This window comes from Pollicipes pollicipes, unplaced genomic scaffold (genome assembly GCF_011947565.3).
Source record: "Pollicipes pollicipes isolate AB1234 unplaced genomic scaffold, Ppol_2.1 Scaffold_5724;HRSCAF=6776_pilon_pilon_pilon, whole genome shotgun sequence".
In the NCBI taxonomy this organism is placed as follows: Eukaryota; Metazoa; Arthropoda; class Thecostraca; order Pollicipedomorpha; family Pollicipedidae; genus Pollicipes; species Pollicipes pollicipes.
Genome location: NW_023596746.1, coordinates 36,065,096 through 36,082,980, shown reverse-complemented (window position 1 = coordinate 36,082,980; position 17,885 = coordinate 36,065,096). Strand labels below are relative to the sequence as shown.

The window sequence follows — 17,885 nt, the reverse complement described above, 5'->3', positions numbered from 1 at the left end:
GGCTCGCATCAGCCCGCGCACAGCCTGAGCTGCCGTCCCTCCAGCGCGGCATGACAGAGCAGAACCTGGCGCAGAAGGTGGTCCGGCCGCCGGACCTCTCGCAAACGGCGGGACGGCCCACAGACGGCGGCCTGGGCGCCGAGGGCCGGCTCGGACGGTATGGAGGGGCGCTGGACCGTCGCTGCGGCCTGCGCTGGGCGTTAAGCCGTCGTTGCAGTCTGCGCTGGGCGCCGCTACAATCGCCGGCGGGTCGTCTCTACGCGGTGCAGCAAGCTGTGTAAAGGTTGGTGGGCGATGGAGAGCAGCAGCAAGGCCGGAGCCGCGGCCTGGCCCACGCCGCCCGTCTGCATAGCGGCCGGGTGCTCGCCTGCATGACAGCGGTGTACTTGTTACCAAATGGGAGCAGGCGGTAGAGCATAATGGTCACATACCAACACGAATATCGGTGGGCTGCATACCACGAGGAAGCCCGACGTCCATGTGCAATAACGGGACTCAGAGATAATACATCTTACCCAAATTTTTGGTTGTTCTCATCAAATAATGGTTTTAAGCCTTCCAGTTCGTGATGTTTTACACACGTTGCGTGAAACAAATATACAAATGCAGGAGTCGTGTTCCGGAGTCTGTACGGATTTCGGTACTATTATAAGCGACTTGTCTCAGCGCTGTTCAGAGTTTTAGCCGTTTCACTACTCGAACATTATGAACACTTCATTTGGCATGCATTTGGAATATCCTGGACAACCCGCCGTGGTGTATGCAAACCTCACCTACTATCCTTTATCAGTACAGGCATACGAACATCTCAGGAAGTGTGGCGCGTAGGGAAGGGCGAGAAGGAAACGCTAATTTACAAATAGATCTTTCTATGCATTGGCATCAGCTTATGTTGAACATTCTCAAAGCTTGGGGCATGGGGCCGCGTCACATGCCACCCTCCCTCTGTTCATTCTCTCATGTTAAGCGCGTAGCACCAGCCAGCTGGTGTTAAGCCAGCACAAGCTGGCTTGAGTTAAAAAACGATGTGCTGCTATAAATACCTGTTCAGAGTTCCATACGACCCTATGATCCTTTATGTCTTGTAGCGTTTCCTAATGTTTCAAAAGATCAGTTTAAGATTTCATTCGAACGTTTTAACGGTATGGATTTCTGGTAATGGAGCCGACACTAAGCAGTATTCGTTGCGAGACCTCTGACCCACATCTACCGATAGTAAAATTCCCGGCCAACGGCAGAATTTCGCGGCGAAAGTTTGACGCATCGTAATTATCGCCACGGCCCGTCCGACAGTCTGACGTCACCTGACCTTTAGCACCGCTCTGCCATCAGCCGCAGTGCCACCCAACCCAGAGGCGAACACCTAAAACACTCGACCCCACCTCGCTCCGGGTATGTGGATCCGATAGGTCATCCTAACCACCTGAGCTACGGCGGACAACCGGGCGTGCCTGGCCGTACACACCGCCGGTCAGTGATGTTAGTCACGTGTTTGACATGCTTTTCATCACACGTCACTGCAGTAAAATGCAGCAACTACATAGAGCACATCGTAGGTATTGCATGATGAAACACGAGTCATTTGCATCAGAACAGTGTTAATGTAACTAATTTTTCTTTCAAGGCTAGCCCAAACGTTTCGAAGGAGTGGGTTTATGGGGTTCAGAGTTCCCGCTAAGCAGCGAGTTGTTGCGCAAGCTTTACCCCGCCATCCGAACGTAAAATTTCAAGTGCATGGCACAATTTCGCGGTGAAGGCACAATGCAACCGCCAGGATTGTCACGGTCCGTCCAGTCCTCTGGCGTCACCTGGACGTTTACGTAGCTGCTGCCACCGGCCGCAGACCATCGCGGTCCGGGGTAAATAGCGAACGGGAACAGAGACTTTAACCCAATCCAAACGAGGGTGAGCGAGTCCGAATAGAAAACACCGATGCTCTTACCCACAGAGCTATCAGACCGCACATGATTGGCAAGGAAGGACATTTTTATTCAACACTTTACATTTAGAAACACGTTTCTGTATTAGTTGACCCACTTGTGCTAAACTCATCAGCTTAAGCCTGGTCCCAAAAATACGCTGTTGTACACGGGTTAATCCCTTGAAAGTCATCCAATAACTGCCCCAGCGACCTCACGCACGCCACGGGCAGCGGGCCGTCTACGCGATCCCCAGGCGGCCGTAGTTGGGGCTTTGAGCCCGCCGATGAGTTTAGCACGACTTTCCAATCACAGTTGTTTTGGCCGGTGAGCGATCCCAGCAACAAGTGCCAGTCATCATCTGGCGCCGGCTCTGGCCGACTTTTCGACGACCGCCGGCGGACAATCCGCCGCGGAAAATTCGCCGCCGAGGGAAGCGTCGGGAAAGATATCGCTTTGTGAAATGGCCGGCGGCGCGGCGTTAGCTCGAACGCGATGTAGCCATTAGCGACAGTGCGATGGCTGGCGAGAGTGGAGTGGGAATCCATCAGGTGGGCACGGCATGATGTAAGCTCCGGTGCCAAGTGGAGATCATCGGCTGCTGGGTCACCGGCCAATGGGGAGCGATGTGGGGCGGCGAGAGGTCTGCAGAGCAGAACGATCCGCTGACGGGCGGGGCAATAATCACTTTTACATAGTGTATTCAGCAGCGGCCGGATCACCTATAGAGGTGGGCAATATTCCAAAACGTTTCAAACGATGAAAAAATGGTACTTGGCATAAATGTATATATATATATGCACTTGTTCTATATTACCCTTAGCAATCTGCGAGCTTTGAGACATGCACGAACCTCGCCGTGCGAGCGGAGACGTGTGTGGTAAGCTGTTGTTCCATTGTTAGTTTGCGGGGGACCAATCGTCCGCTCTGACAGCGCTGCTGATCAAAGATGTCTGGAATGAATGTCAGCGAGCGGACACGGGCGTGCTGCAAAAAGCGTGCCCACGTTCAGGGCGGGCGCGGCACGCAGCATTGACCGCCGCGCCCACTCGGCTCGTCGGCCGTGCTGTCAATCTGGCGATTTTGAAAACGCTTAGTTTCAGTGGGCCTAACGATGTTATACTTCGACGATGTATTCTTAGCAGTGGTAATTCCATTCTGTTACGGAAGCCAGCATGTGGTGCAATTTTCAGAACAAAACTTAAAAACAGAACGGTATCCGTTATATAGTTCCCTGTTATTTCAGTTGAAGTTGTGTTCATGGTTCTCCGTCCCGCTCCCAAGAACACAGGTCTCCAAACCTGGCGGGTTCAAGCTCAGCATGTGTGGCTAGTTAGTCTATCGGCCGTTGCGGGGCTGACGTGAGCACGCCGTGGAGTAGCGAGCAGCTCATGCGTCCCACCCAGCAGGTCTGACTAGCATAAAGTTCAGGTACGAGCCAGGTCACCGTGTTGGCGGATGACTCCCATATGGAATGGAATAAACCAGGCTTCAGTTGGACCAATAAGACATATTTACCGACGACATATCGCGCACTTCGAATATGCGTTTTGCTCCCAAATGAACATGTTGAAAAACGTCTTCATTTAACTATTTCTGCTTTTGTACTACCCATATTGGCAGAGACTGATTTGCATCAGGTCTAATCTAGACATCACCACTAGGGCCGTGTGTCGTGTCAGTACCACTCGGAAATGCTGCAGTCTAGTAGAGGGCCAAATTAGAACCTAATTACAGGCCAAGCCAGGGTGCGCAGGCAGTACCAGCTCGCCGAAATCGAACACTTGAAGAGGGAAAGCTTTCCTCCCTCGCCAATGTCTTCAAAATAACGACTACTCTGTCAGTTGGTTCACTTAGATTCGTGCCTGCGCTACTCCTCCCCCCAGACTTCGGGCTAGGGGAACTGCCAGGGAAATACCGTTGAGTTTCAGTGTCCCTGTCAGCACGTTACTGCCCCCAAATCCCTTGAGCTCCCTGAAACGTTGCTGGTCAATTCAGACAAGCACCGAATCGGAAGCGCCAATAGCGTCGCGTGCAACCCGCCTTCAATTACATGATCTGAAGCATTGCCGTGCACAGGGGGTCCAGGTCCGAACGTTCGCAGCCCCCCCCCCCCCCCCGCCAAGCCTGCCTAAGGAGACTATTCCAATTCAGAAACCCGCCGTATCGGTGGCAGCGGCTGCCCGAGGCTACGACGAATTTTGCACGGAACGGCTTCAACGCCCGAGCCGGATGCGCCACTGCATAATGCCCCTCTCCGACAGAGCACTCTCCCCTTGGTGGTGGCAACCGGCGTCGCCTCCGTCAGATGCTGTCTCGCGCGTCTGAGCTCGGCTAACATTTCAACCGGCTAGTCCGGCGCGAATAAATACGCAGAGAGCTCCCTTTCAGCTCCGCGGAGCTCTAACCCGCAGTGCGTTTGCCGAGCTGTGAGAAATATGCCGTCTTAGGACCTCGCACGCTCCGCTTCGTCGCCTCCGACTGCGCAGTGTTTCTTCTTACGCCGTGCTTTCCTGGGTTCTCCTTGTCACCCCTCGTATGTATCAATTGTTGCCCTCACTACACCTTTGCGGAATCTGTTTCTTTTGAACAACTCTACATCTTTTCTGTGCTACATCCGGGCTTGTCGCTCCCTTTTCATGTTTTTTTTTAGAACTATTCGTTCTACATGTCCGGGCCCAGAAGTCAACCCTTAATGAGACTCCAACCCACAGTCACTGGTTACAAGACCTAACATTATCCCTTCGACGAACGAAAACGAAGGACTCTCCGCTAGAGTACAGCTCCGAGTCCCTTAGGCGCTCCCCAGTCACTGCGCCCCGGTCCGGGCGGGTGGCTAAGTGACCAAGCCGCCTCAAACCACCCATTCATGCAGCCCTTCCAACTCCTCCTTCCCGCAGTTGTTCTCATTGTTCGTCCACTCCATCCGGCTGGGCCGTGCTCCGCCGCTCCCTTTATCCGTCATACCATCGTTCTCCCGCTCCTAGCCCCGCCCGGCTCATCGAAGGCCACGCATGCACGCCGATGGTCCTGGCCGGCGCCCGCGGGCTCGTCTGGAAGTTGCCGCTCATCCGCATCTCGGAGCGTTAAGGAGCGTTCGCACGAGCCGCTCCTGTCCGCCGCCGCGCCCCCTGCACCGCAACAACCGCTGACTTAAGTCACCCTGCAGGAAATGCTTCGGTTTTGGCGAGATTTCTGCCGTGACAGACGTTCTCGTCCGATTTTTTTTCCTGTGGCGGGTAATGACACGATGGCGCCATCGGTTATACATGGGCTATTTCTTTCTCAAAAGCCAGATCCGTCGGGCGGAAGTTATCTTTCCCATCAAAGTTAATGAACCCCGGATCTAAACGGCTGGACGACATATTCTTACCAGCCTTGAGCGCCACCTGGCCTGTGGGGTGGTAGGATTTAAATAGTGCAAAGCTTTGGCATCATGCACGCCTGCACAGGGCTTGAAATAGTCCTGCACGAAATAGTCCTGCACATCTTTGAGAGGCGTGTAGCTCAGAAACTAGAGGGTTTTAATCCCAAAAAGGGGGACTGTGAGCTGCAACCAATGAACTCCAAAATTAGTTTTTATCTCAATAGCCCATACAAATATCGAGCACTAGCTTTAAGTTGCCGTGTAATGTCTGCCAGTCTCTGGATGCGAGTCGGCCATCTTGTGGAATGACTCTGACCAAGACCACATGTCCGACAAGTAAAATTAGGTTGGAAAACTTCAAGAAACGCTTCCGATGCCATGTGTGCCTTAAGAAGGATTATACTTGCAACAAACAAACTCGGTGTTAAATTATGACTAACGAGCATACTCAGAGCACAGCATCGCCTGTGCGAGAGGTGATATACGAACATTGCTATGTCAAGAACCTATGAAAGACGGGAGGAGTGGTAAGGCATCCCAGAAAACGGGAACAAGATTCCTTGCCCTGTAACTATGATATATTTGGATATGATGGGTGACCAACCATCGAAAAATATGCAGGCATTTGCAGAATTTGCTAATGATGTTTTGAAATACGCAACTACCTGCTAAGTTAAGGCAAAATGAAAAACCAAAAAAGAGTTTCGTTTCGAAAAATCTCCCGACAAGAGAACATATTTTCTTCCACTCATTTCAGCTCTATGACCGGTTTTAACAAACCCGCATCCATAAAATGCGTGTAAATCAATAGCCAAAGAGACGGACGTGTTAATAGCCCACGCCACCTATGTTACAAGACTGTTCGATGAACAACGTAAGTCAACTCGGATTGGGGTCATATACATGAGCAAGGAAAATCAGGAAGCAAGTCAAAATCAATTTTTTGCGGCACATATGCTACGGCAAACGTTTTCCTTTGTGCCTGTTACTAGGAGTCAGCCTTAACTTCATGGAATCAGCTATTAGTGATGTCGGGTGTGAATAGTTTCCCTAATAGCAGGGACGAATAGTGTTGGAAGTAAGGATAAGCTTACTTCTTTGATCAATTGATAAGTTTGAGGGAAACACTCACCTCGATGCAACACACTCTCGTTGAAGCAGAGAGCCCCGCTACATTCGCGAAGTCTTCTACTCTATAAAAAAACAGCGATATTTGACTCTCGGCAAACAAAGTCACCAGCTTGAAGCCAAAGCTAGTTTTCGTGAGCCTTTTCCTTTTCCACAACAACACCATCTCAAAGCGTTGAAACCCTGGAAGCGTCGGCAACCAATTCCAGCAGGGATTCCGGATTTCCGGTTATCTCCACCAGAACCACTCGTCCACCCGTTTGTGCGGAATCGCAGACAGTAGTCAACGGAGCGTTCTCGATGTCCAGATGACGATGTATGCCCAGGTCACGTCAGTAGTCAGAAGACGTACGTCCAGCAGTTAGCAGAACATTTTTGATGTCCTGGTGAAGATGTAGGCTCAGCGCAAGTCAGTAGTTTGCGGAGCATTCCCAGTGTCCTGGTGACGATGTAGGCCCAGATCACGTCAGTAGCCAGCGAAGCACTCCCGGTGTCCTGATGACGATGTAGGCCCAGGTCACGTCAGTAGCCAGCGAAGCACTCCCAGTGTCCTGATGACGATGTAGGCCCAGGTCACGTCAGTAGCCAGCGAAGCACTCCCGGTATTCTGGTGACGATGTAGGCCCAGATCACGTCAGTAGCCAGCGAAGCACTCCCAGTGTCCTGGTGACGATGTAGGCCCAGGTCACGTCAGTAACCAGCGAAGCACTCCCGGTGTCCTGATGACGATGTAGGCCCAGGTCACGTCAGTAGCCAGCGAAGCACTCCCGGTGTCCTGGTGACGATGTAGGCCCAGGTCACGTCAGTAGCCAGCGAAGCACTCCCAGTGTCCTGATGACGATGTAGGCCCAGGTCACGTCAGTAGCCAGCGAAGCACTCCCGGTGTCCTGGTGACGATGTAGGCCGAGGTCACGTCAGTAGCCAGCGAAGCACTCCCGGTATCCTGGTGACGATGCAGGCCGAGGTCACGTCAGTAGCCAGCGAAGCACTCCCAGTGTCCTGGTGACGATGTAGGCCCAGGTCACGTCAGTAGCCAGCGAAGCACTCCCGGTATTCTGGTGACGATGTAGGCCCAGGTCACGTCAGTAGCCAGCGAAGCACTCCCGATGTCCTGGTGACGATGTAGGCCCAGGTCACGTCAGTAGCCAGCGAAGCACTCCCGGTGTCCTGGTGACGATGTAGGCCGAGGTCACGTCAGTAGCCAGCGAAGCACTCCCGATCCTGTGACGATGTAGGCCCAGGTCACGTCAGTAGCCAGCGAAGCACTCCCGGTGTCCTGGTGACGATGTAGGCCGAGGTCACGTCAGTAGCCAGCGAAGCACTCCCGGTATCCTGGTGACGATGTAGGCCGAGGTCACGTCAGTAGCCAGCGAAGCACTTCCGGTGTCCTGGTGACGATGCAGGCCAAGGTCACGTCGCGTCCGCAGGCGAGTCGACCTCGGCCTGTCTTACCGCAAGACGTTGAGCCGCGAGCACGCTACCACGCCCAGATAAGGACCGCCATCAGTGCCAGGCTTCCAGCTGAACCTTCTCACACTCGCCTTACCGCCATCCACTTCAGACTCCCGCCGCCGGGAGGCCCGCGCTGCCGCAGTACTGTGCGGGCCTGGAGCTCAGTCCGGGCTTGCAGAGTACGCCTGCACGCCTTTGAGCGTGTGCGACATCCCAGGTCGCTGCGGTCGGCCGTCGGGTCTCGTCTGAGAGGGCGATGCTTCAGCGGCGGCGCCAATCGACCTGACGTCGCTTCATCGACGCGTAACTCACACGGCTCTCACCGCATGCCAGGGCGCTAGATGGCCGGACGCCGCCCAGGGGGTGCGGAAGTGCGGAACGGATCGCTGCGTGGGAGATAAGGTGCAGGGCTCGGGATTAGGTGCGGGTGCGGCTGTGGGCAAGTGCGAGATGTTTGGGGGCTGTGAAGACCGAGCTAAATGCTGTTTGCAATGGATTACATGGTGAACTGAGGGTGCGTGCTGGAACTGCAACGATGTGGTTCGGACTAATATCTTTGTGACGGTCAAGGGCATAGAAACCCTCCTTCGGCGCATCTGACGCCTTCTGGTAAATGTAACGCACTTTATGTTTCCAGGTTCCATTGCAACAAAACGAATGTTGCACCTAACTCCCCGGCATTACGGTTAGGCTTTTGCATAAGGATGCTTCCTTTCAGACGTGTTGGTGAAAGACGTTCTTTTGAAGTATGTGACAAACAATTTTTTGTGTGTAACTTATTCGGTATAGTAACGCAGCCAGCCAGCAGAGCTCAATTGCAATATGCCGCTGGTCACTGACGCGCTTTAATACCCCTGCCCCCCCCCCTCCCCCCTTCCCTCCCCGCTATTCACTGTCCCGCGACACCCCGGGTGCCCTGCACCAAGCGGCCGGCTCCGTCCCTGCAGGCACAGCTCGCTCTGCAGGCTCAGCCGTGGCCCACTGTGGCCGCGTGGGAGGGGTCCCATAGCAGAGAGCCACCTCCATGCGGCTGTAAAATGCATCAGCGCGGCGAACAGTGCTCGGGACTTGACCGAGCTTTCCCCAACTTTGGCCAGGAAATTTTGGCTGCGATAGGCTGCCAATAGAATTCGTGAAATCCGGACATGTGTCTGGGTCACAATAGATGCAGTGGCAGACCGCTGTTACGTGTATGTAGTATGTTTGAAAGTGGGATACCCTTGAAGTTCTAACCCGGCATATTGCATGCCTCCAGCTCAAGTAAGTTTGGCTCTGTCGAGGCACATATAAAGCAAGTTTGGTTTTGACGAGGCAAAGTCAGTGTGGTTCACATCTAACAACACGGTATATTGACGCGAGCCGCGAATGGTTAATCGTGCAGAGAAAGGATGCAACAGATGTTCGTACATGCTGACGGAAGCAATGCAACAAACGACCAATATTACGAAGCGATGTTTCATCGGGATTTATGACCCGGACAGGGCACTGCAATTATTTACTTGTTCAGTCGCACCCGGCGAGCGGCAGGCACTGTTAGCGGGCATCGCTGACGACACTGGACGGGGTTATTGATCCCGACTCTCGGAGGATGTGGGCCCCTGGCCGGCCAGTGTCTGACCGATCCCTGGCCGGCGTCCCTGGAGAGCCCCAAAGCGTCCCTGGTTCCTGAGTCCCTAAGGCGTGCCGTCTTATCGTCCTTCCGGCGACGCCAGCCGAGGCCGGTCAGAGCCCGTTCGATCGTTGAGTACATGGTCAATGCTATCTTTCTTCCCAAGAAAATTAAAAGAAGACAGATGACAGGCCTGAACTCTTGCCCGCTCCATTCGGCGCATTGAAACCCTCACCCTGGTAGGGGGGGAGGTTTGCATCAAGCCCTCTAAAGTTGTCTAAGAATGCCTTTCTGGCATACTGAGTAACCGCGGCCACGTTTTAAACAGTCTTTGGGCATTTATTGCGCGCGTGTGACATCAAAAACGTGACTTTGACATTCCTGGTTTGTGAGAAGCGACGGTTTTGTAGGGGCACTGCACGGCGATCTACGGCCGGTGCGGGCGGCGGACGGCAAAACGAATCCACCGATCGTGCGAGCAGGGTCGACACTGCCATATCAATGGAGCGATGCCACAAAAGTGTGCGCTTAAACAAAACACATGCAAATGTGCTCAAAATAAAGAATACGGATGTTTAACTATCATCTTTCTAGGAAGCATGATGTCGTTTACACTGTTACGCAAAGCTGAAACAGTTGGCTTTCCGAAAAGTTTAATTTCCGCATGGCTTCGTGGAATTGTTTATCTCACGCCAAGCTGACCACCGTCAGGGAATCGTCGCGCCCAGCTGACCACCGTCAGGGAATCGTCGCGCCCAGCTGACCACCGTCAGGGAACCGTCACGCCAGCTGACCACCGTCAGGGAATCGTCGCCCAGCTGACCACCGTCAGGGAATCGTCACGCCAAGCTGACCACCGTCAGGGACCGTCACGCCCAGCTGACCACCGTCAGGGAACGTCACGCCAACTGACCACCGTCAGGGAATCGTCACGCCAGCTGACCACCGTCAGGGAATCCGTCACGCCAAGCTGACCACCGTCAGGGAATCGTCGCGCCCAGCTGACCACCGTCAGGGAATCGTCGTCGCCAGCTGACCACCGTCAGGGAACCGTCACGCCAAGCTGACCACCGTCAGGGAATCGTCGCGCCAGCTGACCACCGTCAGGGAACCGTCACGCCAAGCTGACCACCGTCAGGGAACCGTCACGCCAAGCTGACCACCGTCAGCAAACCGTAGCGGCCGTCGCCGCAGCACATCCGGTGCCTTCCCTCTCACAGGACAGGTCAGACCCGCCAGTGCCCTGTCGCACCCGTCTGGCTGCGCACGTCGCCGCTCGAAGCTGTGGGGTCTGCAGCCACCGATATCGAGACCCACATCACGTACGTGACGGGCATCCCGTCCCAAAGGTCGGCGTCGCGGGCGTGACGCGAACGTCACCCCGCGCTCGTCTGAGCCAGCGTCCCGCCGGACGGAGGACCCTCGCGGGACCGCGCCACCCGTGTCGCAGTATCCCCCTCGCGTTTGTCTTGAGTAAAAGGAGCGATGCATGGGAAACTTTATTGACAAGACAGGTACCCACGTGTCATGGGCAGTTGAGAACATGGTGGCTGACAGATTTTTCGCCCTTGAGAACTGTATTCGTGATCCCCTGTAGCCGGCCAAAGTATGAGCACCGTTATTTGAGTGAGAACGTCCGAACACCTTATTGCGTGATGCCCATAAATTCATTATGTGGCAGCCCCGTGTACTCTTTCGGTAAATATGCAAAGGGAATTGGTAGAAATTGTGATTCTCACTCCAGCTCAAACTTCTAAAGGAAACAAAGGCCCTGTGTGTTCGATGCAGTCCAAGGGTAAACAGCGTTCAACATCAGCTTGACATCAAAACAACAGTAGTTCGATGACAAAATAACAAACACAGCCCCATACCACCCGCGCACTGTTTTCACCCGCAGCAATTCACATGTGGATCGACCTCTAAAACAGGTAAAAAAGAGACACGGGAAGGCTTGGTTCACACGCGATTTGAGGGCGGTGCGTGAGACATTTTGTCAAAGAAGTGTGCTATGACCTCTGGATAGCTCACATAGCTCACATGCAAATAAGTCGTCTAAGGAAATGCCACCCTTATTGAAGGGACTGTCTGCTCAAAATGTATGGCGCACTGGGCCATCAGTTCAGGAAAAGCGCCGGGGCGTCACGACGAGCGCGAGTCTAGGTCCGCTGGTGGTCGTCTGACGTTCACATGCGGACACATACGCTGGAATACCGGACCCACCCTGCCGTCCAGCTGGGACGACGCGCCAGCCATGCTCAGCCGGCCGGCCTATTTGACGGCCGCGCTGCCGCGTCATTAGCGCCACGCTGCGCCACTTTCCCCGCCGGCCCGCCGCCACGCGGCGAGTTCGTCACGCTGGGGTGCGATCAATCGGCGCTGACGACAAAAACGGCGCGGCTGGAGCGGCCATCACGAGGCGATCGCGCGGGCTGTCTTTGTCTGAAGGGGGAGGGGAGGGGTAGGGGGAGCGGCGCAACCATCCATCGACGCACTTCGGCCAACCCACTGTTTATTCGACGGCCAGCGTAGGGCTGCCAATTCAGTGAGATGTTATTGCGCTATATGCTGCGCCTCACTGGCTAAGACGGCTTCGGCCGCGGCTGCGGAGAATGAATCTATAGCTTTGAAGTCATGGATGACCTTAGAGGTTTGACTTATTGAGTGCTTTGCTTCCCCTAGCTGACGTCTCTCTGATGCACTGGGCAGCGATGCGTGAGATAGACCAAGAGCAGGGTTGGCTTGTGTACTGGAGGATGCTGCAAGCTGGATAGTATTTTACGATGAAGATGACGCAGTATTGCTATTACGCGTAAAAGCAGTGCCCAGAGACCATACGCCTAGCCATACGGATTTGATTGACCGAGCCCAGTCTGCCTTATAGCAATCTTAAATCCAAAGATGACACCGAAGCGATGCAGTCCTCCGCAGCTTACCGAGGTCCAGACCACAGAAATGCCAAAATGGCTCTGCGCCTGGAAAGCATTGGGGACCATTGAAAGTTGGTCCAAACGTCCTGACCTAGATCTCAAGGAAAATAGTTTAGAAGCCCAGCAAGTGATACCACGTTTTGCTTAAGGAAGGCATGATTGTTAGCCCTAGGGATAGCCTTTAGGGCTACCGGTAGCCGTGGGAAGTATGCCCACTGAATCTGGGCGTGAAGCGTCTGTGTAAAAAGCAGCTAACTCTCTTAGTGTTCGCTCAGTATGGGACCTTGCTGGTGTCTTTACATTGCTGGAGTTATCACCGAATGCATCGCGAGCTGCTATCAAACTGTAACAAAGCCTGCAACTAGCGTGAATCACCACTTGACTATCAATGACTTAAGTTTGGAAATGTCTCGCCGGAGACTTTCGAACACAAACGCCACTTATGACTTGGCTCGTCAAATCGTCACCAAGGGGACAGTCTTCATTGACGAGATTTGACGACGAAATGACGATATTGATGACGAGATTGACTTCGAGAAGGAAGCCAAGTGGGCTCAGACGTCCAGAGCCCGAACCCGGAGCTCAGTACCTCGAAACTAAGTCATTCCCCATTTGGCATATATGACCCAGCGGTCAGACCCGGTCGAGTGTTCCACATTGAGCAGAGCGGAATTCGCCCCGGGCCGCGGCCCACGCGCGCCGCGTCGGCCGGCGCCGGTCTGCGTTTCGCTGAGCGTGCACCGGAGCAGCGCGTTGTCTTCTCTAATCGATGGCGACGATCGTCCGGCAAACCGATTACCGGCGGCGAAGCCGTTTGTCAAAATTACGTTCCGTTGTCTCAGGAGCGGCGACGGAGCGTGACAGGCGGCCGACGTTTACATCAGCGGGGCTGCTCGGTCAAAGGTGGCCGCGGCTGGCGCGGACACGGCGGCTCACGCGGCTCGCCGGGCCGGCTTGAGCTCAGGCTCAGCGGTGATGAGCTCGAGGAGTCGCGAGAGGGCGAACGGATAGGACCTGCCCGCTGTTGGCTGGCTGTGCGGCTGCCAGCGGGGCTCGCTGCCAACACCAGTCCGAGGGATCCAGCCACCGGCTGCGCTCCCGGGAAGAGGCGCTGGCGTCACGAACGCCTCAAAAGGAATTCAAGTTCCAGCACGAGTCAATACGAGCCAATTGGCTTTATATGGGGTCTTTCACCTCATGTTTCTAGCGGCGTTTGCACATGTAAGTTGCTTCATGTGTCGCGACGGTCTGCATTATACATGGGTAACATCAACAACTGCATCCATATTACGAAAATACGTAAGACAACAAGGCAGCTGCATCCTTACCGTTGAGCACGTGAAGAATCACCTTGACCTGGGCCAGACCGTCCGGGTCACAGAAGTACTCCCCAGAGTCGGAGGGTAACGCCCTCTCTATGCTGAAGTAGCTGACGGTGCGGTCTCGCTCGTAGAACGTCCTGACCTTGACGCCCGCTCGAGCGCGGTCAAACTGCACCAGCTGGCGATCAGGAACCGACGATTTAGGGGTCTTCAGGTCAACGGAATGGGTGAGGGTGATGATTTTTTGTCAGTGTTACGATGGAAAGTACGTTGAACGTGTATGCATCTCACCTCCAATGTCTTTCTAGAAGGCGAGCAGCTAGCAGTGAGCAAACAATGCGTGAGCTATTTGCATGAGCAGATAAACAGGGAAACACATTTAGAGTTTACAAGAAAACACGAGATTGTGTAAAAATGTTGCATACGTGAACAAACACGTTCTGCATAGGCGTTCAATGCTCTTTGCACCACGGACCCTCGGTCGTCCCCATCGGCGACCGCGCCTCCCATCGGTGACCGCGCCTCCCATCGGTGACCGCGATTTCCACGGTGACCGAGTAGGTGTTGGCTGATGAAGGCCGCAGACGTAGGTGCAAAAACAAAATAAATATCCCTTGCACTTAGTTCCACAGCGTGCAGTACGCTCAGTCCATCAGCTGGACAAATGGTGAAGGCATTGGCGCTCCCTCGCCATCTGGCCGCGAACTGAGTTAGAACCATGACCCAAAAATCGGATTCTTGCCATTCGGCGCGAACTGAGTTAGAACCATGACCCAAAAAGCAGGTTCTCGCCATTCGGCCCGAAACTGAGTTAGAACCGTGACTCCAAAAAGCGGGTACTCGTCATCCGGCCGCGAACTGAGTTAGAACAATAACCCCAAAAAGCGGTTAGCCTGATGTAATATTGGCAGAAATGATGCTTTTGTATGCCCCATGGTGGAACCCAACAAAGTTCAGCTTGCCTGTTTGGGTAAAACCGGTGTTTCTCCATGAAGTATCGCTTCGGATATTGAACTTTTTTTCCTAGCGAAATAAACACGTCTTGCTCTAAGTCAGGCTTGTTATAAAGAATGCACCTGAGACAGGCCTGAAGTCAAGAGAGGAATCATGGATCATGAGCTTTGCTTGAATGGGTCATTGACCTATCAAGATTGGCATCAGTTTAAAAAAAAACGTATCGTAAAATTATCGACAAGTATACTCAACGTCTTATTTTATCCAAATTTCATCCTCAAAGGTGGCATTCGCGGCCATTGCATGGCAAAAACGACGTTCGTATTAAAAACGCCTCTGCAAGCCTCCAGAGAAGGCGTTATAGCTCGGGACCTAACATGGTTTGAGCCAATCATTTTTTACGATACATATCTATATCTTTCAGTGTCCTTAGGAACGCCGCTTGAAGGTAAAAGCCATCAACCCATTCATCCTGGAACAACATCAATGAGCTTTTTGCCTTCCGTATCAAAACCACCGAGTTCCGGCTAAACAAACGATGCTATCAGCAAGCCGAGAGAATGGTCAGAGGATCATCTCTTCACTGCTGATTGCCAGCATCGAGCATTTCGAAGACACCGCGATAGAAAGAGCACAAATGGAACTCTCAGTATGGTTGCGATACGTCGACGACAATTTCGTCCTCTGGCGACACCACGAAGACGTGGCTGTATTCCGGGACCACATCAACAGCTTGCGACCATCGATCCGGTTCGCTATGGAACGCGAAGACAATAACAGGCCGCCGTTCCTAGACGTAAAGTCGAGAGAACCAACAACAGACTTAGAGCATGGGTGTGCCAGAAACCAGCAGCAGCCGATCGCCGCCAAAACTTCCAGTCACAGCACCCGGATACAGTAAAGTAAGGCATTGTTGGTTGCCTTCATCATCGCGCAAATGCCATCAGCGATGATAATGCGACCAGGAAGAGGGAAATCAACTCCCTATCCGATACGCTCTGCGGGGGCGGGTATCTGAAAGGCTTTATGGACCGGAAGCCCAAAGAGTATGCTTGATAAGCAGGGCAGCCAGAGTAAAGCCCAACAACAACGGTATCATTAGCATATGGCAAGAGCTTGCCAGAGAAGGTTAGAAGAATCCGTGAATGATACAATATAAGGCCAGTCTTCAGAAGCAGCTCCGGAAAACACTCACCAATATCAGACCAACATCATCTTAAGAAGACACGACGAACTGCATATACGGTATACCACGCTTAGCTGTGTGAGGTCCTAAAACGGATAGACAAGTCGCCTTCTATCAGTATGAATGGACGAGCAGAGAAAGGCAACCATCCGGGATGAGACTCTGAAGTCCGGCATGGCAGATCACGCGTGGTCAGGCACCGATCATCCACTGACAGGAAGTGAGGTGACCATCATCGATGGAGAGCAACACTGGAAGGCTCGAAAGATCAAGGAGGCAGCACAGGTACCATTGGATAACAAATCCATCAGTACATTAATCATAGGCTATACCCGATATGGCTTTTAATTATACAGGAAAATCGCCCAGTATCCAGGAGATAAATGACACCAAGTTCCATAACGGAAAGACTGTGCTTTCCGGCTAACTCAGGTGGTAAAGTCCTGCACTCGCAATCACAAGATCCTGGTTCGAATCCCAGCAACTCCAAGGGAGAATCGGGCTGGGACGCGTATATGCCTGAAAGCCAGCTGTCATCAAGCCCTTCTCAGGATTTCAGAAACACTTGACGACGGCCGCAGAGTTAAATGGTCGAAACTTTGCGTGTATACTAACATGCTACATGAGGCCGCTAGTCTAGAGAAGTTCTCCGTCCGCAAAACTCATACCATGTCTCATCCTTTGTCAAAAGGTACCTTGAAAGACAGCGGGCGTCTCACATTTCAATTATCATAGACTGCCTATAGTGACGAAATAGCTGAAGTAGTGCAAACTTTTCTGTTCCTGTGATACTTCAGAAGAACTTCAGAAGCGTCTTCCGTGTCATATCAGACGTATTATGCTGTGTCGTGTCAGACGTGTCTTCAGTTACAACAGAAGCGGATGACCCTCGCTTACGAGCAGGGGGTCGCGGAGGCGCCCCCCCCCCCCTCCCTCCCCATGGTTTTACTGGAATATCTTCTGATCAAATTTGTGGACGTCGATGAGTAATTGTTTTACATGTTATCGAAGTTACGCTTTCTGGCTTTCACGGTTCATGGTTATGACATATTTTGCGAAGCCGTGCTGCCGACAATTTGCTCAAAAGTTGGGACGCTTTTTCCGCGCTGGAAATGTCCTCCAAAGAGAATTGGTCGACTAAAATTGTACTACATCACTATGAAATGCATCGCTGTCGTTTTGCTGGGTCTGTAAAAGACGTGCTATCCAAGGTGAAACTAGATGAAACTTTAACCTTTCAAACAACATTTGATCCTTTGAGGGTCTTAGGATTTAAGGTGTAATGAAGCATATCTTACAGATTTGAAAAGCTCTTCTGACAGTGTTCTCATTGATGTGGTTTGCTTAGTTGTTAATGGGTGGGCAATGCTTGGACGACCTCCACCCCTTCGATCTGACCTGGGCCGCCACAAGCAATGTATGTTAGTGCCTACCTAATTTTTCTGGTCATTCGTTTGTGCCTGTTTAATTTTTAATTAGATGAAGAATTTTACAAGAGTTATTCAGCTGTCTTTCACGTTGTCGCAGTACGCTTAGCTTTAGAGGTAACAGGAGATTCTATAAAGCAATGATTCGACGAACGTTACCTTCTTTGAGATGCTAAGGTCGCAACCAACATTGTTCAGACATACATCTTTGATCATGTTTGACGAAACTTTCCAGTACCATGTTTCCTGGGATTCTAGCTCACTTAGCTTTCGAGATTCTAGCGGGGCCTCTGAGCCCCATCTCCCCTCGTAGCGCGAGGGTGGAAAATCCCCTGTAGGTGAGGGTTAGTAGAAACTTAGTCGTGAAGAGTTCTGCCTGCGATGCACAATGCAGCAGAACAACGTGACCAAGCGGAAAGCGGGCAGAGACCCTTCATGTGAACAAACTCAGGGAAATAGTCAAGCATTTGTTATTGGCCTGAGGGGTTGACAACTAAGGACTTGTGCAGGGTACATAGGACTAAATAATTAATTTGATAAGGTTCCCTAGGAAGGCATCAGGCATCATTTAGTTATTTTCAGTGTTTTTTTTTT

At 52.6% G+C, this 17,885-nt stretch overlaps 1 protein-coding gene across 1 annotated transcript in view; it reads right to left on the bottom strand.

Moving 5' to 3' along the window:
* Nucleotides 1–233: 233 nt before the first annotated feature.
* The window catches only part of LOC119102998 (uncharacterized), a 35,853-nt gene continuing 18,201 nt past the window's right edge, over nucleotides 234–17,885 (bottom strand). The window contains exons 2-3 of the mRNA XM_037226446.1: nucleotides 13,731–13,902; nucleotides 234–367 (exon numbers count right to left, since the gene is read on the bottom strand). Coding sequence (XP_037082341.1) covers nucleotides 234–367; nucleotides 13,731–13,902 — 306 coding nt within the window. The remainder of the gene's footprint in view (nucleotides 368–13,730; nucleotides 13,903–17,885) is intronic.